Source organism: Pituophis catenifer, unplaced genomic scaffold (genome assembly GCF_029215685.1).
Source record: "Pituophis catenifer annectens isolate HBS135680 unplaced genomic scaffold, rPitCat1.0.hap2 SCAF_5, whole genome shotgun sequence".
Taxonomy (NCBI): Eukaryota; Metazoa; Chordata; class Lepidosauria; order Squamata; family Colubridae; genus Pituophis; species Pituophis catenifer.
In genome coordinates, this window is record NW_027256885.1 from 60,251,852 (window position 1) to 60,279,499 (window position 27,648).

The 27,648-nt window shown below is 48.8% G+C and overlaps 1 protein-coding gene across 1 annotated transcript in view; it reads left to right on the forward strand.

Moving 5' to 3' along the window:
* The window catches only part of SETD2 (SET domain containing 2, histone lysine methyltransferase), a 179,355-nt gene that overhangs the window by 15,792 nt on the left and 135,915 nt on the right, over positions 1–27,648 (forward strand). The window contains exons 7-8 of the mRNA XM_070944397.1: positions 12–138; positions 3,204–3,338. Of these exons, the coding sequence (XP_070800498.1) occupies positions 12–138; positions 3,204–3,338 (262 nt within the window). The remainder of the gene's footprint in view (positions 1–11; positions 139–3,203; positions 3,339–27,648) is intronic.

Sequence of the window (27,648 nt, forward strand, 5' to 3'; positions counted from 1 at the left end):
ATTTCCAACAGCAAAGAAGCCCAGAAATGTTTCTGTGGCTCTGCCAACTGTCGGGGTTACCTGGGCGGAGAGAACCGGGTCAGCATTCGTGCCGCAGGAGGCAAGATGAAAAAGGAACGTTCGCGTAAAAAAGATTCAGTAAGCATTGAAACAGTGGGGCATGGCAATTTTTTTAAAAAACAGGCTTCGGTGAATGCTTTGGATGCCCCTGGATCTCCCACAATCCTCCCCCAAGCTGTGAAGGGCTGGGCAAATACTCCAGACCAACAGATCAGCATCCTTCTTACTCTTCTTGCCTCCAGAGAGAGGCAGAGGCGTTGGGTACCACGCTTCAGATCTCAGTCCTGTTGGGTGGCTGTGGAGTCCTTTTGCGCTGCCCTCCAAGTGTGTGACAGCCCTAAAGCCTAATTCTCACATTGTGATATGTTCACTGTGATGGTTTCTCCCAAGCTCTGGCTCCTGTAAGTATAGACCTGTATCTCTCTTGCCACTGTTACAAAAAGAATGGTGTGCAACTTTAGAACAGTGTTTTTAAAACTTGGCCACTTTAAGAGGTCTGGACTCCCAGAATTCCCCAGCCAACATGCTTAAAGTGGGATGGACTTCAACTCCCAGAATTCCCCAGCCAGCAAACTTTAAGAGGGGTGGATTTCAACCCCCAGAATTCCCCAGCCAGCTTCCTTAAAGTGGGATGGACTTCAACTCCCAGAATTCCAAGCCAGCGTGCTTTAAGAGGGGTGGACTTAGACTCCCGGAACTCCCTAGCCAGTTTGCTTTAATATGGGCATAGTTTAACTCCCAGAATGCAAATTACCAGCTGTTTGCAAGGAATGTAAATCCTTCCATTCCCCACCATCCAGTCAGAACTGAAGAAGCTTCTTGGATGAGAAGTGAAATGTCTTCAAAGAAAAACAAGAAAGTCCAATTGCCTTTTGAAAAAGCACCTTTGGGACAACCATGACCTGGATGACTGAGAATCTCCATAGACATTCAACTCCCAGAATTCCCCAGCCAGCATTTTTTAAGAGGGGCATACTTCAACTCCCAGAATTCCCCAGCTAGTATGCCTGGTTGAGGAATTCTGGGAGTTGAAGTCCACACATCTTCAAGTGGCCAAGGTTGAGAAACATTGCTTTAGTAGACCAAAAGCAGATAATGTGGTGTGTTCCAATATTTTCTATTATAGTACAACTCCTGCAGGCCTTTGCCATTAATGGGATATATAAAACCAGACTCATGATACTGTCTTAAGGAATGACTTAAAATTATTCCAAACACAAGACTAAACTGAGATACTTAAGGGTTTTTAAGAGGGAAATATTTGAGATCACTAACCAGAAGCAGTTTCAATGTTTAAAATAATTCAATGTCATTATAAAAATTAAATAATAAAATTATCAGTTGGATACAGCAAGAAGAAATTGATGACTCATTTGTCCCAATTAAATTTCTACCCAAAATCAATTTGTCCTTTAGGAGTTTTGCTGCTGTTTTAAAGATATGAACCAGTGAAGTATTAAACTGTTGTACCAGCAAGTATTCTTTGACCTAACTTTGACCCAGCAAGGAAAAAACATTTTTAGGTGTGCCTTGCACCGAGTGAGATTATTGATTTATGAGGGTTTTTAAAATTGTGTAGTAGTTCTATACAGTATATTGTTTTTATAAATAGAATAGAATAGAATAACAGAGTTGGAAGGGACCTTGGAGGTCTTTTAGTCCAACCCCCTGCCCAGGCAGGAAACCCTACACCATTTCAGACAAATGGTTATCCAATCTCTTCTTCCAGTGTTGGGGCATTCACAACTTCTGCAGGCAAGTTGTTCCACTTATTAATTGTTCTAACTGTCAGGAAATTTCTCTTTAGTTCTAAATTGCTTCTCTCCTTGATTAGTTTCCACCCATTGCTTCTTGTTCTACCCTCAGGTGCTTTGAAGAATAGTTTGACTCCCTCTTCTTTGTGGCAACCCCTGAGATATTGGAACACTGCTATCATGTCTCCCCTAGTCCTTCTCTTCATTAAACTAGACATACCCAGTTCCTGCAACCGTTCTTCATATGTTTTATCCTTGAGTCCCCTAATCATCTTTGTTGCTCTTCTCTGCACTCTTTCTAGAGTCTCAACATCTTTGCATTTTATGTATATATGGCTCTGAGTATATAGCACATTATAGTTTTGCATTTTATGTATATATGGCTCTGAGTTTCTCTATGAAGAAGATAGGTGTTTTTTAAATTTGATAAATGAATAAATATACTTATTATACTGTCAGTGTTGGAGGGATTAATTTTAATTAGCTATTGGTTTATTAGTACCTTTCCTGTGTGATGTGTTTCTATATAAAAGGAATTTCTGTAGGATGAGGATTAAGCTTTTTGCTTAAGGAAGGTCAGAGAAGTGTTTCTCAACCTGGGTGATTCCAACTCCCAGAATTCTCCAGCTGTATACATGTCGGTTGGGGAATGCTAGGAGTTGAAGTCCACCCATCTTAAAGTTGAAAAATATTGCTCTAGACAGCCATTATAGCTTTGTTGGGCTCAAGAAAGTGTGATCTTGCCCAGCTTTTGTGCTTAAAAAGACAAGAACCTTCCTGAACTCAGGAAGCTATGGGCAAAACAGATTGTGTGTCATAGCACCAATGATGTTACCTAGTCAGGTAATGAAACGTCTGCAAGGAAAGAACCAAGCTCAGAGAGTACCAAGGACCCCACAGTCCTTTTCCTCCTCCACCTCCACCTCTACCACCACCACCTCATCCTTTCCCTCTTCCTCCACTCTGCAAACCCCTCTCCCTTCTAGTACTGATGATGTTACTTAGTCAGGTTATGAAATGTCTGCAAGGAAACAACCAAACTCAGAGAGCACTAAGGACCCCACAATCCTCTTCCTCTATTCAAACCCCATTCCCTTCTAACACTGATGACGTTTTCTAGTTGGATCATGAAACATCTGCACGAAAACCACCAAGCTTAGAGAGCCCCAAGGACCCCACAGTCGTCCTCCCCTTCCCCTCCTCCTCCTCTCCTCAAAACTCCCCCTCCCTTTTAGCACTGATGATGTTGCCTAGTTCAACCATGAAACGTCTGCAAGAAAACAGCCAAGCTCAGCAGCAAGGAAACACCACCACCCAGTTCAGACCTGAGCTAAAAGTATTTTGTGGGTATGTGTCTTGTCTAGAACTTCTCCTTTGGCTTTGCATTAGGTGGATGGAGAATTAGAAGCACTGCTGGAGAACGGCGAAGGGCTCTCCGATAAAAATCAAGTTCTCAGCTTGTCTCGCCTGATGGTGCGAATCGAGACGCCTGAACAAAAGCTCACCTGTCTCAAACTCATCCAGGTGAGGCAATCTGTTCTGTCTTTTGCTGGGTGACTTGGTTAATCAAGTGATACTAATTTGAGGTTTGGAGACAAGGAAAAATAATGAGATTTTTATTGCCTGAGGGTTGGGGGTTATTGATGTAGGAAAAGTTTGGGATTCTCATTCTTTATTTAAAATGGGTAAAAGATTTCAGTTGAAAGCCAATTAGGTGCTGTCCTCACTCTTTGAAATTAACCAATAAATCTTTATGCTATATAATTTCGAACAGTGTTTCTCAGTTTTGGCCCCTTGAAGATGTGTGGACTTCCAACACCCAGAATTCCCCAGCCGGAATGCTTTAAATGGGTGGACTTCAACTCCCAGAATTCCCCAGCCAGAATGCTTTAAGAGGGGTGGATTTCAACTCCCAGAATTGCCCAGTGAGCCATGCTTCAAGAGGGCTGGACTTTATCTCAGTTTGCTGACTGGGGAATTCTGGAAATTGAAGTCCACACATCTTCAATGGGCCAAGGTTGAGGAACACTGACTTTAGAACAAATTCTGGAGTGACTGAATGGGGAATTGCAAATCAAAGAAGAGTAAAAAAAGGTGGCCCTTCAAATTAATTCTGATAATTTTTTGGAAAACATCCAGGGATTTGTCGTAAGGGTTCTCGATCAAAGCTCCTGGATTTTATGCCAAATTGTCAATTCTGCCTTTGGAAAGCCATTACCAAATTGGGCTAAATGTCTCAGTGCTGTTGCCTAAATACAAGGAGGGTTCCTATTGTTGATTTTCTCATAAGCATAGTTGATGCAATATTACTGTATTTTAGCAGCTCTTCTTTCCTCTTCTCTGCAGTTAGAATCTTAGAAAAAAAACAACCTAAAACTCGTCTAAGGCTGTCCTCGTTTAGCAACTACCTTGGATAGCCACCCATTGCAAATATGTTGCTAATACAGGTAGTCCTCGACTTGCAACCATTTGTTTAGTGACCGTTCAGAGTTACAGCAACACTGAAAAAAGTGACCTATGACTGGTCATCTCGGTTATGACTGTTGCAGCATCTTCACAATCACATGTTCAAAATTCAGGCACTTGACATGTTTTTTTAGTGTCCTGCAGTTACTTGATCGCCATTTATGACCTTTATTATTATTATTATTATTTATTATTTATTAGATTTCTATACCGCCCTACTCCCGAAGGACTCAGGGCGGTGCACAGCCAGACAATAAAAACACATACAATACAAAATTTAAAAAATAGAATAAAATCAAATTAAATAATTTTGGCCCCGACAAATTTAAAACCCCAAACTTTTAAAACCAATTTAAAATTGAATATATAAATACTAAAAGATATTTAAAATTTTAAAAATCTTTTATAAAAGAGGGGGAAAATTAGGCCAGGCCGGCCTGGTGAAATAGTAAGGTCTTTAAGGCGCGGCGGAAGGTGCGCAGATCCGGGATCCTCCGTATCTCTGGGGGGAGCTCGTTCCAGATAGTAGGTGCCCCCACAGAGAAGGCTCTCCCCCTGGGGGCCGCCAGTCGGTATTGTTTGGCTGACGGCACCCGGAGGAGCCCCTCTCTATGGGAGCATACCGGCCGGTGGGAGGCTATTGGTGGTAGTAGGCGGTCCCGCAAGTACCCGGGTCCTAAGCCATGGAGCGCTTTAAAGGTGGTAACCAAAACCTTGAAGCGCACCCGGAAGACCACCGGGAGCCAGTGCAGCTCGCGCAGGAGAGGTGTTACATGGGAACGCCATGTCGCTCCCATTACCACCCGCGCGGCCGCACTCTGCGCCAGTTGGAGCCTCCGGGTGCTCCTCAAGGGGAGCCCCATGTAGAGAGCGTTGCAATAGTCCAGGCGGGAGGTGACAAGGGCATGAGTGACCGTGCGTAAAGAGTCCCGATCCAGAAAGGGACGCAACTGGCGAATCAGGCGAACCTGATGAAAAATCCTCCCGGTCACGGCCGTCAAGTGCTCTTCTAAAGACAGCCGTGAATCCAGGAGGACGCCCAAGTTGCGAGCCCTCTCCGTGGGGGCCAATGATTCGCCCCCAATAGTCAGTGATGGCGTCAACTGACTATATCGGGACGTCGGAAACCACAGCCACTCAGTCTTGGATGGGTTGAGCTGTTGGAAGCCACCTTCCCAGCTGGCTTCCAACAAGCAAAGTCAATGGGGGAAGCCAGATTCCTTTAACAACCATGTGGCTTACTTAACAACCACAGTGATTTGCTTAATTGCCTGACAAAAAAGGTCATAAAATCAGACATGACTCACTTAAAACAACCATCTTGGTTAACAACAGAATTTCTGGTTCCAATTGTCGTAAGTTGAGGACTCCCTGTAAAAAAAAATAGCTTTGTGACCAATGCCTGCCTTTATGACCTTTGTGGTATCTCCCGCTCAGTCAGAATTAACAGAATAACAGAGTTGGAAGGGACCTTGAAGGTCTTCTAGTCCAACCCACTGCTGAAGCAGGAGTCCATATACCATTCCAGTCCTGAGTTGCCATTACAGTTAGTTAAACTGGTCTCACGTATAACCTGCTTGTCAAGGTTCCCTCCAATTAGATCAGGTCACATTGTCCAATTCAGTCTCCTGGTATTGTTGTGAGATAGTCTTTTGGCTCTGATAACCAGCTGCCCAAACATCCTTGGTTCTCATAGCTGGCATCTTGATGTCTGGAACCTAAGTTCTATCTCCCCCTTCCCTCCCCCCATAGTTTGTTGGCAAGCTGAGAAGCAATAATAGTTGCAACAGCAAAAAGCACCTTTTGAAGCTTGACAGGCGGACCCCCCTGAAATGTAGGAGATACCTGGAAAACAATAATAATATTAATATCATGTCCCTTGAACTCCCCCCTGGAGGGGCCCTGGCTTCTGAGGGTATTTTGCATGGAATCTGCCTATTAAGCAATCTGCCTTAATATTTTGGGCCTTTGATCCATCTTGCCTCAGAAAGTGGGTACCCTTTCCATTGCACCAAGTACTGCAGTTTCCCTTTGTAGAGCCTAGAGCAGGGGTGTCAAACTTGCAGCCCACAGGCCGGATGCATCACACGCTGGCCACACCCACCCTTGGTTTAGCAAAGGGGGGAAAAAGTTGCAATACATCATGTGCCATGAGTTTGACACCCCTGGCCTAGAGTCTAAGATTCATTTGAACTTGTAATGCCTCTCACCCCCTCCACTATGATTGGACCTGGGGCATCTTTTCCAACTGGCCTTAAGTTAGAGCCCTGGGCTGGTTTCAACAAACTGCAATGAAATACTGGGTGTACTTTTCCCAGTATCTTGGGCAATTCTCCAGTGCGCTGCTTAGAGAATCCAAGCATGGGTAACTTCAATCCTATTGCCAGAGACTGAGTTGCTGGAATTTTCTTGGCCATGCCTCCTCTGCTCGGCTGAGCTCCAGTTTTTCAACTCGGTCCAGCCGAGAGAGATTGTTGTGACTCCGACCCCCGAGCCTGTCCTAACAGAGGGAGAGGACTCAGAAGGTGAAGGAGAGGATTTGGCAAGGCCTCCCTCTCCAGGACCCTCCTCTCTGGCAATGCCTCAGGTTTCCTCCGAAGGCCAAGAGATATGCCAGGAGCAAGGCACTTCGGAGCAGCCGCAGATAGAGAGCGAGGGGGATGAGTTTTGGCTGGATCCCAGACAGCGTCGGAAGGATAAGCGTGCACAGCAGAGAAAGAGGCATGGGCGGGCCAGAGATTGAGCTGAGTCACTGGACCACACCCCACAAGGGATAAAAGGGGGTGTGTCAGCTATTCAGGCCTTGTGACGGACAAATTGAAAAGCTCAGAAGTCATATTGTGTTTCTAGAACCCTGTTAGAATCTCTTTTTGGATTTCTTTGGACTGGACTTTGACAATTCTTTGCTTTGTGGAATTAATTTGGTATATCGGACTGAGGAGAAAAAACCTCCCTTAGTGAGTAAAATCTCTTGGCAGGCAGTTCATGGGTTGCTGCCAAGTCTGTTATCTTAAAGGAATTCCTGACTGTTTGATTCATTAACTCCTGGCTGTCTGTTTGTGTGTGTGCGTGCGACGGGGACAGAACAGAGATGTGGAAAAGTTTGCTCCAGCAAGTCAACTCTGAGCAGCAAGGATTAGCTTGGATTCTTCAAAATAAAAGTCCTAGTCAGGGGAGCAGGCAGAAGGAAGTTCCTTTATCCGTTTTAAGGCTTTTAGCCTTCAATTTTAAAGCTGCACACTGTAGGTGAGTGTGCTGGTTGCCCACGGCCGGTCCGGCAAGACCGCCACCTCCCAGAAGACTTTGGAATGGAGGCAGCAGATCCAGGGCCAACCCGTTCTTAGGGGATCCCCCGTGTGTGCAGGCGCCTGCTCCTCCAGCATTCTCGCCGCTGGTGAGTGAGCTGCTTTCCCAGTCTGCCGGCACAACCGCCACCACCCTCCTTCAATTTCCATCTCGGAGGGTGGCTCCAGAGTCACTGTCCGGCCTTTGCGGACATACTCTGAGTTTTTGGAGGTAATTTAGCTGTGCGGTGCTGGGAGAGCCGGAATCGCCACTCTCGTGCCATTTTCAATCAGCTGTGAGGCGCAGCTTGGAGTGCGGTGCGGCGCCGCTACTCCTTTCGCGTTCTGCAACCTTATCAGGTTGCTTGCTGGCCTTACTTCTGTGAGCGCTGGGAGATCAGGGCATTCGATCTTGCGCCATTTTTGCGTGCAGCTGAGGAGTGCAGCTGGATTTGCGGTGTGGCGGTGTTGCCGTTTTTCATGCTCAAAAATCCTGATTTCTGTGGGTGTGGAGTCCTTCCCTTGTCAGCCAGGTGTGATCACCACCTGTTCTGACCTAGGCTTCCTGATATAGTAAAAAGCACACAATTAGTCCCCAAAACCCCTTTTTTATTTTAATGGCTGTGAATTCCTTTAATTCACAGCACGTGCTGAATCATCAAGAGTTTATAAATAGTCCAACAGAAGTCTGCCACAGTCCTTCGGATAAGGCTGGTAAACACCCACCTTTATCTTCTTTGACATGCTGCCAAAGACCTAATTGGCAATTATCTTGGCAAGGCCACACGGAAACACAGAGTCAAAAATGGAGCTTCAAAGTACAAACCGACACCATCCACAACGTTGCTTCCTGCAAAGGCCCACATGCCTTTGCTCTTCCTTTATGTCTTATGGGAGGGGCCAATCATCTCCAAGCCTTACTCCTGAGTCGTCCCTTTTGTTTTAACTGTTCTTGCCTTCTGGCAGCTCTGCGCATGCGTGCACTAGGAACAGGCTCCCCCTGTTCCTCTGCCTCTCTGGAGGCTCCGGAGTCAGCACATAACTCCCAGATGGCCCTGGCCCCATCTCTGCCTCTGACGCAGAGCCCTCGTCTGAGCCTTCCCCAGACTCCAGGACTGGCCCATGTTCCTCCCCAGCCTCCTCACTGTCCGACTCTGCTGCCAGTTCTGCAGGCTGCTGGTGGACCACAACACCACCACCCTTGAGCCTGCTGAGTGATCAGACGTGGTTGGAAGACTTTGGACTGGTCTGTATAAGCATGGGCGGTTGCAAAATGGCAGAGAGAGCCCTGTCCCTGAACAAGGACCAGGCAGACCCTCCCAGACTCCATAGAGCAGGGGACTACAGCCCCAGGAATACCAGGGCTGCTGCTAAAGAGGCACATCATAAGAGCAGTTCTAAGAAACCTCTTTCCAAGAGGGCTATAGCTGCTCTGGAAAAGGAAGCCAAAAGGCGCCAAAAAGCCCTAGAAAAGCAGTTTTCCAAAGCTCAGCAGCAGGCCCAGGAGTCCAGGGAGCCAACTGTTTATTTATTTATTTATTTATTTATTTATTAAGCTTATATACCGCCCTCTCTCCGAAAAGGACTCAGGGCGGCTCACAGCAATAAAATAGACAAATCAATATTAGATGTTAAAAACCATTAAAACTCCCCTTAAAAACCCCTTTAGTCCAAACCGGCCTGGTGAAATAACCATGTCTTAAGGTCACGGCAGAAAGAGCGCAGGTCAGGGGCCACCCAGAGCTCCAGGGGGAGTTGATTCCATAAGATAGGTGCGCCCACAGAGAAGGCTCGTTCCCTAGGAGTCGCCAGATGACACTGCCTGGCTGATGGCACTCCAAGGAGGCCCTCTCTGTGGGAACGCACTGGACGATGGGGAGCTGTCGCTGGCCGCAGATGGTCCATCAGGTATCCTGGGCCTAAGCCATGTGGGGCTTTATAGGTGACAACCAGCACCTTGAATCTCACCCAGAGGGCAACCGGTAGCCAATGCAGGTCGCGCAGGAGGGGTGTAACATGAGACTGTCGGGACACTCCCATCACTACCCGCGCGGCCGCATTCTGCACCAGCTGAAGCCTCCAAGTGGTCTTCACGGGCAGCCCCATTTAGAGAGCATTGCAGTAGTCGATCTGGGAGATCACGAGCGCATGAGTGACTGTATGGAGGTCATCGCGGTCCAGGTAGGGGCGCAATTGGCGCACCAGACGAATCTGTGCAAATGCCCCCCTGGTCACGGTTGCAACATGATCTTCCAAAGTCAACCGTGAATCCAGGAGGACGCCTAAATTGTGCGCCCTTTCAACAGGGGGCAACACCTCACCCCCTATGACCAACAATGAAACATTCCCTTGGAACCGAGATGCCGGTACCCACAGCCACTCCGTCTTGGCAGGGTTGAGCTGAAGCCTGTTCCTCCCCATCCAGAGCCGCACTACTTCCAGGCACCGGGACATCACGTCGAGGGCATCACTGGGCTGGTTCGGGGTGGATATACTGATGATACCTCACCCCGAAACCACGGATGATCTCCCCCAGCGGCTTCATATAGATGTTGAACAAGAGGGGAGAGAGGACCGACCCCTGAGGTACCCCACATGTGAGGGACCTCGAGGCCGACCTCTGTCCCCCTGCCAACACTGCTTGCACACGCCCCGAGAGGTAGGAGATGAACCACCGAAGAACAGTGCCACCCACTCCCAACCCCTCAAGGCGCCACAGTAAGATACCATGGTCGATGGTATCGAAAGCCGCCGAAAGGTCTAATAGGACCAGGACAGAGGAATATCCCTTGTCCCGAGCCCTCCAGAGATCATCCACCAGCGCGACCAATGCCGTCTCCGTGCTGTACCCGGGCCTGAAACCCGACTGGTACGGGTCCAGATATGATGTTTCATCCAGGACCAATGGGAGCTGATGTGCCACCACACTCTCAGCAACCTTCGCCATGAAGCGAAGGTTGGAGACAGGACGAAAGTTATTCAAAGTAGCCGGATCCAGGGTAGGCTTCTTGAGGAGGGGTCTCACCACCGCCTCCTTCAAGGCAGCCGGAAAGTGCCCCTCACCCAAAGAAGCCGTAATCACTGCCTGGATCTAGCCACGTATAACCTCCCAGGCCGAATAAACGAGCCAGGAGGGACACGGGTCCAGCACACACGTGGTGGCACTCAGCTTCCCCATGATCCTGTCCAATTCCTCGGGAGTAACAGGATCAAACTCTTCCCAAATCACCAGACCCGTCGTTCCCTCCCTGACCGACCCCGCCCAGTCGGAGTCTAGCCCCTCTCGAATCTGAGCGATCTTATCCTGCAGGTATTTACTAAATTCCTTGGCCCACCCCCTCACAGGGTCCTCCCCCGCTCCCTGATTCAAAAGGGAGCGGGATACCCTAAAGAGGGCAGCCGGGCGGTTCTCTGCAGACGCGATGAGGGCAGAGAAGTGAGCACGCTTTGCCGCCTTCATCGCTACCAGATAGGACCAAATAAAAGATCTCAACTCTGCTCGGTCAGATTCGGAACGGCTGGACCTCCAACAGCTCTCCAGACCTCTCCTCTGACACTTCATCTCCCGGAGCTCCTCAGTGAACCAAGGGGCCAGCTGGGATCTGCGTCGGGTCAGAGGTTGCAAAGGCATGACCCGGTCGAGAGCCCCGGCAGCCGCCTCTTCCCAGGCATCCACCAGAGTCTCGACCGGGCCGTGGGAAAGAGAGAGAGGGATAGTCCCAAGCTCCATCTGGAACCGCTCAGGGTCCATCAGGCACCTGGGGCGGAACCAGATGGTCGGTTCCGCCTCCCCATGGTGGGGGGCGGCAAAATGGAAGCCCAGCCTAAGGAGATAGTGATTGGTCCATGACAAGGGTTGAATAACTGGCATACCCTCACCGAACTCACTACGCCACTGCTCCGAGACAAAAACCAGATCGGGTGTGTGTCCCCCCACATGAGTCGGGGCCTGTAGTATCTGGGTCAGGTCCATGGCTGCCATGGAAGCCATGAACTCCCGGGCCGCTCCTGACACCACCCCCAGGGATGGTAGGTTAAAGTCCCCCAGCACAATAAGTCTGGGGAACTCAACCACCAACCCCGATATGGCGTCTAGGAGCCCGGGCAGGGCCGTTGATACGTAGCTGGGAGATAGGTACATAGTCAACAGAGCCAGCTGACCTTGCAGTCCCCATCTCATGAGAAGGGACTCACAGCCGTCTATCTGAGGAGCAGTGACCTCCCGCGGGCCATGGGTCTCCCTAACAACAACCGCCAACCCCCCACCCCTTCCCTGAGCCCTCGGCTGGTGTAGCACCCGAAAACCCGGTGGACAGAGCTCATTCAGAGGGACCCCTCCCTCCGAGCCCAGCCAGGTTTCTGTAATGCAAGCCAGGTCCGCGTCTTTCTCCTCGATCAGTTCACTGATAAGGGGAGTCTTGTTAACCACGGACCTGGCATTAAAGTAGACCAGCCTAAGCTCAGGGGCCCTCTCTCTTAGACCCCCAGGGAAACAGGAGGTATCCAGGGGTCCGGAGTGGTCCACCACACACAAGACGCGGGGGCGCGCTCCCGACCGCCGACACCGCCTCCCCTTCGTTCCACCGCGGCCATTCCCCCTCACAACAGGAATCATAGCTCTCCCCCCCCTCCCGGAGTCCTGTTGCTCTTGCAGAGGCAGTATTCCCAGCATCTTTGCAACCTGATTTGTCCCCTCAATTTAGTGAGGTGCAACAGCAGGAGTGGTCACCAGAGGGAGCTGGTGAGATGCAATCTGCTTTCACAGCAGGAGAAGAGGAAGAATTTCTTCCATTATCATGCCTGGCAACTGCTGGCTTGGAATCAGGGCCTGGCCCTTCCAGGGGATCAGCTCCTGAAGCAACATTCACTCCTACCGCAGCTGGGCTCCGCCCAGAGGAAACCCAGGGCTATCTCAGGATATAAGAAACCTCATTTCTGAGGCTATTTCACAGGGCATAGGAGCAGGTCTCCAGCAAAGGGGCCATTCTCAGCCCCTTCCATCCAGCCTGCATGCTCACATGCCTGCACAGATGCCAACGCTGTTTGAACATCCTTCCCCACACCCATCTATGCATAGCGCAGATTCACTGAGGGGAGACGAGGAGCAGGGTGATCAGGAATTTTCTGATGATGAAGGAATGACTCCTGAAAGGCCTGCTTTCTCAGGTCTATTTTGTTCCTCTTTATTTAAGTCATTACTTTACAAGGCCAAAACAACTACAAATACTGTATGGGGATAGCAGGTCCTTCTGCAACACCTTCCCAGGGCATTCCAGACCCACATGAAGGTCTTTTTTCAGAGCCAACTTCAGAACAAGAGGTCATTCCTTCTCCTAAATTGTTCTTAGACTTTATTCAGCGTCAATGGAACCAACCTGGCTCCATCGCTGCCCCCAGTGGGAATGACAGGAGACTTTACAGTGTAGGCCTGGATCTTGAGGAGCTCCTCCAATTACCAACGGTGGATGCTCCGGTGGCAACTCTTACATCATCGGCCATCCTGCCCGCTGACATTGCTGAGGGATTAAAGGCGGAGGATAAGAAAGCGGAATTGGTCCTCCGCAAGACGCATCAGGCGGCTGCCTGGGCGATCAGATCAGCGACAGCGGCTTCTTTCCTTAACCATGCTTCTTTATTTATTTATTTATTTATTTATTTATTTATTTATTTATTTGTTCAATTTATATGCCGCCCTTCTCAGGGCGGCTTACAATGCACTTATAGCAATAGCCTTCATTCTTTTGTATATACCTGCTTATTAGGGCTTTTGGCCCCCCATAAGCGGTGTTTCTACAAAGTCAGCTTATTGCCCCCACAATCCGGGTCCTCAATTTACCTACCTCGGAAGGATGGAAGGCTGAGTCAACCTTGAGCCTGGTGAGATTTGAACTTGCGCTAATTGCAGGCAGCTGGCAGCTAAGTGCTACATAACAGCTAGGCTTCCCCCTGAAGAAACCTGGCTGCATCAGGATGTTAACAAATTGATGGCAGCTACTGAGTTTTGGCCGATGCTATGCTCAACGCGGCTAAATTTGCATCTAGGGCTCTGGCCTCCACTGTTGCATCGCATCACCTGCTTTTGGCTCTCCACGCTCCAAGTGGAGATTGGCTTCAGTTCCCTACAAGGGTGCTAATCTATTTGGAGAGGCATTGGATCCCATCCTTATAGAGAATAAGGACAAAAGGAAGATCATGCCCTACATGACCAGGCGAGCGGACGGTAGGCCTTCGCCTTATTACTAAAGACAGCCATTTCGATCGGCCGAGTCTGGTTTTAGCACCCCACAGTTTCAGCGGTCCTATTCCCAGGGACAGGAAAGGTTTCCAGATAGATATTCCTATCATGACGGGGAGAAGGCAACTTCTGGCCAAGTGGCCCTTTCGAGGGTCCAGCAGTAGACCCTTTTGTCGAGGAAAATGACTACCATTCCAGCCTTCCCACTGGCGGTCGACTACAATTTTTCGCGAGCCAATGGGAAAGGACCACAACAGATGCGTGGGTCCTACAGACAGTGCACCTGGGACTCGCACTGGTATTCTTCTCCAGCCCTCCAAACCGCTTCATCCATTGTCCAGTTTCTGTGAACATTACAAAAAGGAACCTGATGGAAGCCGAGGTCCAACATTTGTTAAATATCCATGTCATCGAACCAGTTCCCAAAGGTCAGGAGGGCCTAGGGTTTTATTCCATCCTCTTCCTCGTGAAGAAGAGTTTGGGGGGCTGGAGAGGAATTTTAGATCTCAAGAAGCTCATTGCTTATGTGGTGTACAAACACTTCAAGATGCAGTCCCTTCAATTCATCTTGGGCTGCATCAGGGAAGGCGACCTGTTAACATCGATAGACCTGAAAGAGGCCTACCTACATGTACCCATTTGACCTTTCCATTGAAGGTTCCTGCGGTTTTCATACGCAGGGCGCCATTTTCAATACCGGGTCATGCCATTCGGCCTGTCATCGGCCCCCAGAACCTTCACAAAGTTGTTGTCGAGCCTGATCTCCTGATCGACAACACATATGGGAGGAGGAGGAGTGGAGGCCTTGGGAATGCGACCCGAAGATACCTGAAAGCATGGGGATACTCTTCACAGGGGCTGGTGATGGTGGCACAGGGTGTTTAGGTGACCGGACGCATCAGGGGAGAGGATTGGCAGTGAATGGAAGGATCATGGACAAGCAGAGGAGTTGGCAGCATTTGATGACATCACGGGCCGGCACAGGGATAATTGATGGCCCGCTTGAATGCTTCACTCAGCTGGATATAACTCAGCTGTTCATTATGTGTGTGGGACGGGTGGAGCCTGCACGAACAGATAAAAAATGCTGAGAGGCAGTTGCTCTCAGCGCCAACTTTAAACTAATGTAAGTTAGCATTGCTGTGGAGCTACCTTGCAGCTGCAATAAACCATTTGCCAACTCCAGTTTCACAGTGTATTGTTTGGGGCTGTCAAGGTTTGTTTAGGAACACTGAGAGCTGTTAGCAGCAGTGGTGGCAAATATCAGAGCTCTTCCAGTAAGGTTACAGTGCTATCTGGACAACATTTTGATACAGTCAGTTTCGCCACCTCAAGCATTAAAGGACCTCCAGACAGTAATCCGGACACTGCAAGAGCACGGGTTTTCAGTCAATCCGGAAAAGAGTCATCTGGTTCCCACCACCCACCTTCTTCATCTGGGCGCGATGATAGATTCCGAATCATGCGAAGTTTACCTGTCCTAGGACCACCAGGAGAGTATAAGGGCCCTGGTAGATCAGATCCGAGCTATGCAGTCAGTATCCCTAGATCTTCTCTCGCAGCTCCTGGGAAAGATGATCTCTTGCATAGTGATTGTACCGTGGGCACGCCTTCATGCAAGGGAGCTCCAATGGTTTCTTCTACCGCATCAGAGGGCTGGAAACAGTATCCCACCGAAGATCCTTCGCTCCCTCAACTGGTAGACCTCCTGGTCCATAAGGAAGGGATGCGTCTTCAAGGAGGCCCCATGTATGACTATGTTGTGGTCCGCCAGCAACCTGCGGACCTGGCAGCGGAGTCGGACAGTGAGGAGGCTGGGGAGGACAATGGGCCAGTCCTGGAGTCAGGGGAAGGCCCGGACGAGGGCTCTGCGTTGGAGGCAGAGATGGGGCCAGGGCCATCTGGGAGCGATGCACGGACTCCTGAGCCTCCAGAGGCTGACAGCAGAGAGGCAGAGGAACAGGAGGAGCCTGTTCCTAGTGCACACATGCAAAGAGCTGCCAGAAGGCAAGAGCAGCTGAAGCAAAAAGGACGACTCGGGAGTAAGGCCAGAAGATGATTGGCCACTCCCATAAGGCTTAAAAGAGCAGCAACGAGCCCTTGGGTTCTTTGTAGAAAAGCAACGTTGATTCCAGTGCTTCTTGTCAGCGTCTCTTGAACTTTGTGGGGTTTTTGCCAAGAAAAGCCTTTGGCAGGTTGCCAGAGACATCAAAGGTTGGTGATAAAGCCAAAGGACTGGTTATGAAGAATTTGTTTTGGACTAAGCTGAGAATGAATTAATTCTCAGCTGTTTTAATAAAATAAGTTTGTTTAGGACTGAATTGTATTTGGTAATCACTACTTGGGCCTAGGTCACAACAAACTATCACATCCAATGCAAGTCTATTTGGATGGGGAGCTCACCTCCAATCCCGGGTGGTACAAGGAAGGTGGTCTCTGACCGACCTCAAGAACAATATAAACTGGCTAGAGCTTCAGGCAGCCCACCTGGCCCTCCGTCATTTCCAGGAAACCGTGGCGGGTCATCACATACTCCTTTTATATGTGTATATAAATACATACATACATACATACATACATACATACATACATACATACATATATATGTATGTATTTCTCTTTAGCCAGGTTCTTCCTATGTAAACCAAGATTTTTATGCAGCCCTAGTTCCGTGAAATCACAATCCACTAGTTTCTAGGCTTTTTTCAGGCAGCCAGCAAGCACCCTGCTGCCCATTGGGAGACTAAGGAGACTAAGATAGATCTATTTTGGACTTATTAGTCCTCATCAGTTAGCCACACCCTCATCCCATGTATCCTCCCTGTAAAGGTACAGTATTTGTTTTCTTTTCTTTTCGTAGGCCTTTATGTGTATTGAGCTGTGTTGCTGTTGTTTGGCTTCGCGTTCGTGGTCATGCCACATCTTCATGGTGGGTGTCAGTTTGCTTCATGTGTGGATTGGAGGGGTTTAAAGTGGCTAATGATACAGCTGTGGTCTGGCTTGTGGTTTGTGGTCGTGCCTCATCGGTGTGGGTTTGGGTTTGCTTTTTGCGTGGATGTGTGGTAGTGACATCCTGTGTGGTTTTCGTGAGTGTGGGTCTGGTGTCATTCTTTGTGTTAGGGACTTGTTTGTCAATAAGGGCGGGTTTCCAAATGGCTGGTAGGTGGGAGGTATCTCGTTTATTCATGCTGTGTGGGCGTTTTTCTATCTCGATGGCTTCTCTGATTATTCTGTTGTTAAAGTGTTCAGTTTTGGCGATAGTTTTGGTCTTTTTAAAGTCAATTTCATGTCCTGTGGCTTTAAGGTGTTGGACCAGGGAAGAAGTTGGTTCCTCTTTTCTGACTGAGTTCTTGTGTTCTTCAATGTGTGCACTTATTCTTCTGTTGGTTTGTCCGATGTATGTGGTGGGGCAGGAGTTGCATGGGATTTCATATACTCCAAGCCAAACAACAGCAACACAGCTCATCAGCTCAAATCCCCCTGCAACTCAGACTAACCCGAGCACAACCAAGCCCACACCCAAACAGAACACACCCCCATCCAGTCAGAGCACAGCCAACCCCCATCCAATCAGAGCACACCTCCACCCAATCAGAACACAGCCAAGCTCCCACCCAATCAGTTCACACCCCCACTGGCAGTTAAAAGGAAGAAACAGTTGCGATCACACATTGCTCCTAGAAGCACAAAGCTGAAAACACCAGCCTGAAGATGATGAATGAGACTTCGTCGAAACGTCGCCAAGACACTTCCAATTTTACGCGGGAGAAAACCCGAATAACCAAAGACCTGCATACAAACACCCGCGAAAACCTCAGAAAACAAATACACACACATACACATACACACACACACACACACACACGTATAGTTTTGGTGTATTCGGGTCTTTTCCCGTGTAAGATTGAGAGTATCTTGGCGACGTTTCAACGAGGTCCCACTCGTCATCTTCAGGCTGGTGTCTTCGGCTTCGTGCTTGTGCGAGGAAACCGTGATCGGAGCTGCCGTCTCTCTATAAAGGGTTGGTTGCCTGTGTTGTTACATCTTGATTAGTTGATGGAGTTGATGTTTGCAGATTAGTCAGCTGTTTCGTAACATCCTGTGTGGGTGAGGTCCTTGATGTGTGCCCATTAGTCTTTTGTGTTTTAACGACCTGGGTAATGGGCTGTGTGTTAACATACTGAGTTTTAGTATTGTGATATCCTGAGTTTTTTGATGTAATGTCCTGAACAGATGGCTGTGATGCCACATCCCGGGCTTTGGTTTGGCTCCGAGTTTGAGGTCTTGCCATGTGTTCATGGCGTGTGTCAGACATTCCTCCCCCCGTCTTTAGCAGTGTTGTGGTCCGCCAGCAGCCTGCGGAGCTGGCAGCAGAGTCAGACAGCGATGAGGCTGAGGAAGAACATGGACCAGTCCTGGAGGCTGGGGAAGGCCCAGATGAGGTCTCTGCGTCGGAGGCAGAGATGGGGGCCAGGGCCATCGGGGAGTGATGCACGGACTTTGGAGCCTCTAGAGGCTGACAGTAGAGAGGCAGAGGAACAGGAGGAGCCTGTTCCTAGTGCATGTATGAGAAGAGCTGCCAGAAGGCAGGAGCAGCTAAAGCAGAGAGGATGACTCGGGATTGGCCCCTCCCATAAGGCTTAAAAGACCAGCAACGGCTCTTGGCCTCTTTGCCGGAAAACAACCGTTGAGAGAATTGCTTCTTGTTTGGCTGTAGTTATTTTTTCTGTTCCTGAACTGTTGCCAAGAAAAGCTTTGGCAGTTTACCTAATTATCCCAAAGTCAGAGATAAACTAAAGACTGGTGTTTTAAGGACTTTGATTTCATTTCATTTAGAATACGCTGAGAATGAGTTAATTCTCAGCTGTTTTAATAAAATCTGTTTTTTGGAACTGTTTTGCATTTAGAATAGAATAGAATAACAGAGTTGGAAGGGACCTTGGAGGTCTTTTAGTCCAACCCCCTGCCCAGGCAGGAAACTACACCACTTCAGACAAATGGTTATCCAACATCATCTTAAAAATTTCCAGTGTTGGGGCATTCACAACTTCTGCAGGCAAGTTGTTCCACTTATTAATTGTTCTAACTGTCAGGAAATTTCTCCTTAGTTCTAAATTGCTTCTCTCTTTGATTAGTTTCCACCCATTGCTTCTTGTTCTACCCTCAGGTGCTTTGAAGAATAGTTTGACTCCCTCTTCTTTGTGGCAACCCCTGAGATATTGGAACACTGCTATTATGTCTCCCCTAGTCCTTCTTTTCATTAAACTAGACATACCCAGTTCCTGCAACCGTTCTTCATATGTTTTATCCTTGAGTCCCCTAATCATCTTTGTTGCTCTTCTCTGCACTCTTTCTAGAGTCTCAACATCTTTTTTACATCGTGGCAACCAAAATTTAATATCAACTACGTGGGCCTGGGTCACAACAAGCAGTTCCATGATCAGTAAAGCGATCTTTACGAAGGATGGGATGAATTGCCTATAGAGGTTTGCGAAGCTCAGGAAACTTTGCAATTGTTTGCCGGTCTGTGGGGCTTGCCACTTCAGGATGGCTTTCACCTTCCCCGGGTCCATCTCCACTGCCTCACAAGACACTCTGTATCCTAAGTAGTCTAGGCTGGTCTTGTGGAATTCACATTTTGATAGCTTGGCATACAGCTTAACGTTCAGGAGCTTCTCCAGTACTTTACATACTAGTTTCACGCATTCCTCCATTGTCTCTGAATAGATGAGAATGTAATCCAAATACACTAGGACCCCTTTGTACAGGTGCTCATGTAGCACTTCATGAATTACCCACATGAAAATGGCTGGGGCTCCCTGTAGTCCAAAGGGCATCACCCTAAACTGGTAGCATCCTAACAGGCAATTGAAGACGGTCTTCCATTCATCGCCTTCTTTAATCCTTACTCGGTAATATGCCTCCCTGAAGTCCAGTTTGGTGAACACTTTCCCTTTGGCTAAATATCCCTGAATATCTTTTATAAGGGGGACCAGGTGCATGTTCTCTATATACATGCCATTTAAACCCCTAAAATCTATGCATAATCTCAATGATCCATCTTTTTTCTCCTTAAAATAGCACGGGGGCTGCTACTCAGGACTTTGCAGGATGAATGAAACCCCTCGCCAGGTTTTTGTCGATGTAATTCCTCAATTCCCCCATTTCCCTCAAGGTCATTGAATACATCTTGGGTTTTGGGAGTTTTGCCCCTGGCAGGATCTCGACAGCACAATCCGTGGGGTGGGGGTGGGGGGTTAGGATGTCACATTCTTTTTCGCTGAACGCCACCTCTAAGTCCTGGTATTATTGGGGGATCTTTTGCGCTTTTGGCCCTGATTCAGATGCCGCTTTTGTGCGCTCGAGTCCTCCCCTCTCTTTTTCTGCTGGTTGGGCTCGCCCTGGTTTTTTCTTCTTCTGCGGTTTCTTTTCCTTCTCTGTCATGGCTACGTGTCTCTCTCCCTTTCCCCAATGCACTATGGCTTTCCACTTGGTCAGCCAAGCTAACCCCAATATCATAGCTTCAGCCATCTTGGGGGCAACCACAAACCGAATGGTTTGGTGAGTTCCTAGCTTAAGGTGCATGGGCTCCGTTAGGTAGGAGGCGGGCAGGCCTCCAGCGATGGAGCCATCAACATGTTCAAATCTCATAGGTTTGCGTAGCTTCCTCACTCGCAACCCCAACTTCCGAACTGTCTGCAGGCTGACTAAACACTGGGTGCACCCCAGTGGTGAAATGTAAAATTTGTTACTACTGGTTCTGTGGGCATGGCTTGGTGGGTAATGTGACTGGGTGGGCATGGCCAACTTTTTTTACAAAACTTTTAAAAGCATTTTTCTACAACCTCTTCAGTCGAAGAGGTTGTAAAAAAAATGCTTTTAAAAGCCTCTGATGATCCCAGCTGAGTTGCCTGATCTTCAGAGGCTTTTTTCTCTTTTAAAAGCCTCTGACGATCCCAGCTGAGCTGCACGATCATCAGAGGCTTTTTTTTTACTTTTAAAAGCATTTTCTCAGCCGAAGAGGTTGTAGAAAAAATGCTTTTAAAAATGAAAAAAAAAAAGCCTCTGATGATTGCGTGGCTCAGCTGGGCATGGGGGGGGGGGGCAGGGATTTTTGCTACCGGTTCTCCGAACCACCTGCTGCCATCGCTACCAGATCGGGCGGTACCCTGAATCTATTAGGCCTTTTACGACCCCCTTTGCCCCTGAATGGGGCACTATGATCTCCACTTGAGCTGACGGGTGTGTGTGATGGTTCCACTTACCATTGGGTCATCTTCCCCCTCGCTGTCGCTCTCGTAGAGGGTCAGCTGGGGACCGTCCTCAGTCGGAGTTCCCTCCCCTTCACTGTTGCAGGGAGGAGAACTCTATGACTTGGCACGCCACTTACAACTTCTCCTTCCCCCACTTGGCTGGCTTCCTCGGTCTTGCTGGGCTCGTGGCCCTCGGGGTTGAGATGGGCACCGTTGCTGGGCAGACTGGAGCTCTGTGGTCTCCTGGCCTCATTGGAAGCATAAGCTGGGCCTGCGCCTCAGAGCTTCAGGAGCTGCCAAGGCTTTCGTAGTGGTGTTCCTCCGGCCCAGCAGTCACTTCTCTTGGCTCTTCTTTGGGTGGCCTTCCACTCCGTTTGTAATCAACTAGATCCAGTTCCACTCTTACTATTTACTGGACCCGTGTCCCTCCTGGTTGGTACTGGCTTCCCGGGAGGTTACACGAGGCTGGCTCCAGGGTGTTATCAACGCTTCGTTGAGTGAGGGTTACTTCCCCACCGCCTTGAAAGAGGCGGTGGTGAGGCCTCTCCTCAAGAAGCCGTCCCTGGATCCGGCAATATTGGCCAACTACCGTCCTGTCTCCAACCTTCGCTTTATGGCGAAGGTTGTTGAGAGTGTGGTCGCACGACAGTTTCCGCAATTCCTGGAGGAAACATCTTATCTAGATCCGTTCAAGTCGGGTTTCAGGCCTGGGCACAGCACGGAAACGGCATTGGTCGCGTTGGTTGATGATCTCTGGAGGGCTCGGGACAGGGGTTGCTCCTCTGTTCTGGTCCTGTTAGACCTCTCAGCGGCTTTTGATACCATCGACCATGGTATCATGCTGCACCGGTTGGAAGAGTTGGGGGTGGGAGGCACCGTGCTACGGTGGTTCTCCTCCTTTCTCTCCGACCGGTCGCAGTTTGTGTTGGCAGGGGGGCAGAGGTCGACCTCGAGGCCTCTCATTTGTGGAGTGCCGCAGGGATCAGTCCTCTCGCCCCTTCTGTTCAACATTTATGTGAAGCCGCTGGGTGAGATCATCCGTGGCTTTGGGGTGAGATACCACCAGTACGCTGATGACACCCAGCTGTACATCTCCACCCTAGGCCACCCCAACGATGCCCTTGAAGTGATGTCCCAGTGCCTGGAGGCTGTGCAGATCTGGATGGGGAGGAACAGGCTCAAGCTCAACCCTTCCAAGACTGAGTGGCTGTGGCTCCCGGCATCCCGATATAGTCAGTTGACTCCATCACTGACTATTGGGGGCGAGTCGTTGGCCCCCACAGAGAGGGCTCGCAATCTGGGAGTCCTCCTGGATATGCAGCTGTCTTTGGAGGAACATCTGACGGCTGTAACCAGGGGGACCTTTTGTCAGGTTCGCCTGATTCGCCAGTTGCGGCCCTTTCTTGATCGGGATTCCCTGTGCACAGTCACTCATGCCCTTGTCACCTCTCGCCTGGACTACTGCAACGCTCTCTACATGGGGCTCCCCTTGAAGAGCACCCGGAGGCTCCAGCTGGTCCAGAACGCAGCAGCACGGGTAGTGACGGGAGCAGCATGGCGCTCCCATGTAACACCGCTCCTGCGCGAGCTGCACTGGCTCCCGGTGGTCTTCCGGGTGCGCTTCAAGGTGTTGGTTATCACCTTTAAAGCGCTCCATGGCATAGGGCCTAGCTATCTTCGAGACCGCCTGCTGCTACCGACGACCTCCCATCGACCCGTGCGCTCCCACAGAGAGGGCCTCCTCGGGGTGCCATCAGCCAAACAGTGCAGGCTGGTGACCCCCAGGGGGAGGGCCTTCTCTGTGGGGGCACCTACCCTCTGGAATCAGCTGCCCCCAGAGATAAGGAGAATCCAAGACCTCGGTGCCTTCCGTCGTGCCCTTAAAACCCATTTTTTCAAGCAAGCTGGGCTGGCTTAAGAAGAAATTTTTAAATGTTTTAAATGTTTTAATTGGTAGTGAGTTTTTATTGGGCCAAATTTATATATCTTTTAATTGTTTTTTAATATTTGTACTGCATGTTTTTTAATTCTGGCTGTACACCGCCCTGAGTCCTCAGGGAGAAGGGCGGTATAGAAATTCAATAATAAATAAATAAATAAATAAAATAAATACTATCATCTGGTACCAGTTGTGGATCCATTCGGGTATTCCTTGAAGTAGGAAGGTGTGGTACAACTCTTGGTTCAGGCTGTCTCGGAAGTAGTGGACCAGGAGTCGCTCCGGTCAGTGCCTCAGCTTCCCTGCTAGCCTTCAGAATTCATGAACATATTCAGCCGCCAGTCTATTCCCCTGCCTGATGGCACAGACATCAGATTTCGCCTGCCGGACTAGCGTTGTATCTCCGAATCGGTCCTTGAGGTCCCCTAAGAACACATCGGGGTCCCCCAGCTCAGGGGCTCCTTTGTCGTGGAGGCCTGTCACCCATTCCACCACCTCTCCTTCCAGGTTCGCCATGATGGCATTCACACAGGCCACATCGTTGATGTAGGCAGGCCAGTAATGGTCCAGGTGAGTCCTCACTTGGTTCAGGAAGAATGCCAACTTCCCTGGGCTCCCATCAAACGTGGCCTTGATCAGTGGGGGCTTGAAGTGGCCAGGGATGGGCCAGTATTCTTGCTGCCACTCCGCCCCCTGGGGGCCGTGCCAGGGATGTGCACCTGCTGCCGCCGGTTGCACTTGAGGAAGGCCAGCCATCCTGGGGTGTTGTGGTGTTACCCACTGAGGTCCAGCAGCGCCTTGCCCTGGAGCCTGGGCCAGCTGCGGGATGACCACCTGTGCAGGGCTGCCTGCTCCCAAGGCTGCTGCTCCTCCCATTCTTGGTCAGGGTTGAGGCAACGGAAGTGGGAGGATCGCCACAGGTTGACCTGCTCCAAAAGCTTGGATCGCCTGCCTCACCGCAGTTCCATCCCAACGAATCGCTCTCTCAGCTGTTTGATTGATGAGCTGCGGCAGGCTGCCATGTATTTCCACTCTGCCAGCTCCTCCTACTCCATGTCTCTTTTCTCCCTCCATCTCGGGCCCTGGGCAAACGCCACTCCAGGAGGAATCAGGGGAAACTCAGCTTCAGACGGCCTCGGCGCCACACCCCGCCACAGCTCTTCGCCAGCCTGACGAAGCCCTCCAGCCGCCACAATCTGTTTGGTCTTCTCCATTCGCCCTTTTGAACGAGTGACTACCGTCTGGGTGCTGAAGTCTACTTGGCCTGCAGTATGGGACTCTTTTGCCGGACCTGTAGTGGGCTTAGCTGCCTGCTCTCCTTTCCGTTCCACCCCCGACATCTCCTGGGTCTTCACAGCTCTTCCAGAAGTAACCGGACAGGCTGCAGTAGCCCAGGACCCCTTTGTCAATTTTTGGGATGTTGGCAGATCTGGTTTAATGTCAAGGTTCCGACTGATGAACCCAACCAAAGTAAACACGGCCGAGACAATCCAATCTCTTAATGCAAAACTTTATTGAGTACATCATTTCGGCACTGATGAGAGCAAAACCAGATCTGACCATTTCCCACACAAACCCACATAGTCAAAGTTCAGGTTCTCCCTCCAATTAGATCAGGTCACATTGTCAAATTGAGTCTCCTGGTATTGTTTTGAGACAGTCTTTTGACTCTGATAACCACCTGCCCAAACATCCTTGGTTCTCACGGCTGGCATCTTGATGTCTGGAACCTAAGTTCTATTTCCCCCTTCCCTCCCCCATAGTTCGTTGGCAAGCTGAGAAGCAATAATAGTTGCAACAGCAAAAAGCGCCTTTTGAAGCTTGACACTGCTCTTATTTTCACTTGCTTATTTACTATTTGCACTCCTTTATACCCCATGCCAAGATGTCTTCAAAGGCCAAGAACCTCAGTTCAGACGAAGGAAGTAGCAAGAAGCAGAAGAAGTGCATCAAACTTGATCTAAAGATGAAGACCATCAAAGTGTACCATGCCAGGAAGAAGGTGAAGTTTATAGCTAAAGAAGTCCTGGCCCATTCCACCATCTTCACGATTCTGAAGAATTTGAGAAGCCCTCAAGGTATTACAAGAGATGAGAAAAATTATCACAAAACCACGGAAATGCCTCATCCGCCTTCTCGTGTCCCATATCAAGAAGTCTACAAAGCCAAACACCCCTAGTTCAGCTGAAGGGTGTAGCAAGGAGTCTAGAAAGACCATCAGTCTTGATCTCAAGATAAAGATCATGAAAGCGTACGAAACCAGGATGAAGGTGGAGATTATCGCCCAAGAAGAAGGCCTGTACCATCATCTTCCTGATTTTGAAGGATCAGAAAAGGATCAAAGAAACCATGAAGGAATTACCAGGGACAAGAACAATTATCACAAAACCACAGAAAAGCCACGTCCCCCACTCACCATACCAAGATGTCTACAAAGCCTACAACCACCAGTTCAGCTGAAGAAAGGAGCAAGAAGCATAGGACATCCATCAGTCTTGATCGGAAGATGATAATCATAAAAGTGTAGAAAGCTGGGAAGAAGGTGCCCACTATTGCCTGAGAAGGCCTGAGACATATCATCATCTTCACAATTTTGAAGGATACAAAAAGGATCAAAGAAGCTGTGATGGAATTACCAGGGACAAGAAAAAATATAACAAGACCACGGATAGGCCTCATCCACCCAATCACACCGCATACCAAAATGTCTACAAACCCAGAGACCCCCAGTTCAGCTGAAGAGAATATCAAGAAGCAAAGGAGGACCATTGATCTCAATTTGAAGATGAAGATCATCAGAACATATGAAGTCAGGAAGAAGGTGAGTCTTGTCGCCCGATAAGAAGGCCTGGCCTATACCACCATCTGCACGATTTTGAAAGATAAAAAAATCCAAGCGGTGATCAAAGGATCCCCAGGAATGGACACAAGCATTGTTGTGGTTCGCCAGCAGCCTGCGGAGCTGGCAGCAGAGTCAGACAGCGATGAGGCTAAGGAAGAACATGGGCCAGTCCTGGAGGCTGGAGAAGGCCCGGATGAGGGCTCTGCGTCGGAGGCAGAGATGGGGCCAGGGCCATCGGGGAGTGATGTGCGGACTCCGGAGCCTCCAGTGGCTGACAGTAGAGAGGCAGAGGAACAGGAGGAGCCTGTTCCTAGTGCACGTATGAGAAGAGCTGCCAGAAGGCAAGAGCAGCTAAAACAAAGAGGACGACTCGGGAATAGGGCCAAGAGATGATTGGCCCCTCCCATAAGGTTTAAAAGACCAGCAACGGCTCTTGGGCTCTTTGTCAGAAAACAACGTTGATAGTCTTGCTGCACTTATCTCTTGTTGGCCTCTTCTGCTTTTGAACTTTTGCCAAGAGAAGCCTTTGGCAGTTTGCCTAATTATACCAAGGTTGGTGATTAGACTGAAGAATTTGTGTTATGAAGAGTTTGTTTTAATTTAGTTTGGACTACGCTGAGAATGAGTTAATTCTCAGCTGTTCTAATAAAGTCTGTTTGTTTTGGAACTGTTTGCATCGATTACTACCTACTTGGGCCTGGGTCACAAAAAGCATAACAAGAAACCGAATGGGCACATCCACCAGATCGAACACCAGCCCTCTCCTGCATCCTATGGACCAGAGACCTATCACAACATTTAAGGTATGTTATTTACGGGCAGTCTTGACCAAAGCAGTAGTCACTACGAAGAACAGGGTGAGCTTGAATGAGTTTTGGAAACGATACAATATCCTACATTGTATCGAAAATGTCAGTAGGGTGTCAGTGTGAATTGCATGCAAGGCATTTTGGAAAAGTGCTTAAAACGTTTTACATATCTCGTGAGGAACGTTGAAGGATTCGACCCTGATGAAGATTTGGACAAAACAAACTAGAACATTTTGTCCCTCTCACAAGCCCTCGATGTACAGGTTGATGCTGAAGCCACAAAAAAATGGATAGTGTCTATGGAGGGAGAACTTTCCAACAATGATTTAATCGAACTGAGAGAAGAATTGTCATCCCAGGAGGTTGTGGAGGAAGAGGAAGAAGAACAACAGGTAGAAATTAAGCCTAAAAAAATCACTGAGAAGATTGGCTCGTGTTTTCTCAAACGTTGACAAAATTTTATCAGTTAGAAAGGATGGATCTGAACATAGAACGTTTTGAAAGGGTACATCAGAGAATCCATGAAATCCTGCAGTGTTATCTTGAAATATATGAAGAAAAAAAAGAGAAAACATAGTGCAAACCAAAATTAGCAAGTTCTTTAATAAAGATCTTCCTTTCCTCTCCGTGGATAGGAATAGAACACCCAGACAATTGTCAGTCATCAGCTATGCAGGCGTATCCAAAATTTTTGAAAACACAGAAAAAGACTAATTTGCCTTATTTTGAAAAAGATTAATTTTTGGAAGGATTTATATCTGGTTGATTTGATTTTTACAGGTCCTATAATTGTAAAATCAGATGTTGAACTGTTTTATGTTTGTAAAACAATGTTACGATGCTGAGTTTTGTACTTGTGTAATAAACCAACTTTTCGTACTTTGAGATTCAATTTAACCTTTTATGGGATTGCCATTTGGATGGTTGGCTACCAGGACACATTTATGATCGTCACAGCTTCCTGTGGTCATGTGATGGCCGTGACCATCACAAGCAGGATCAGTGA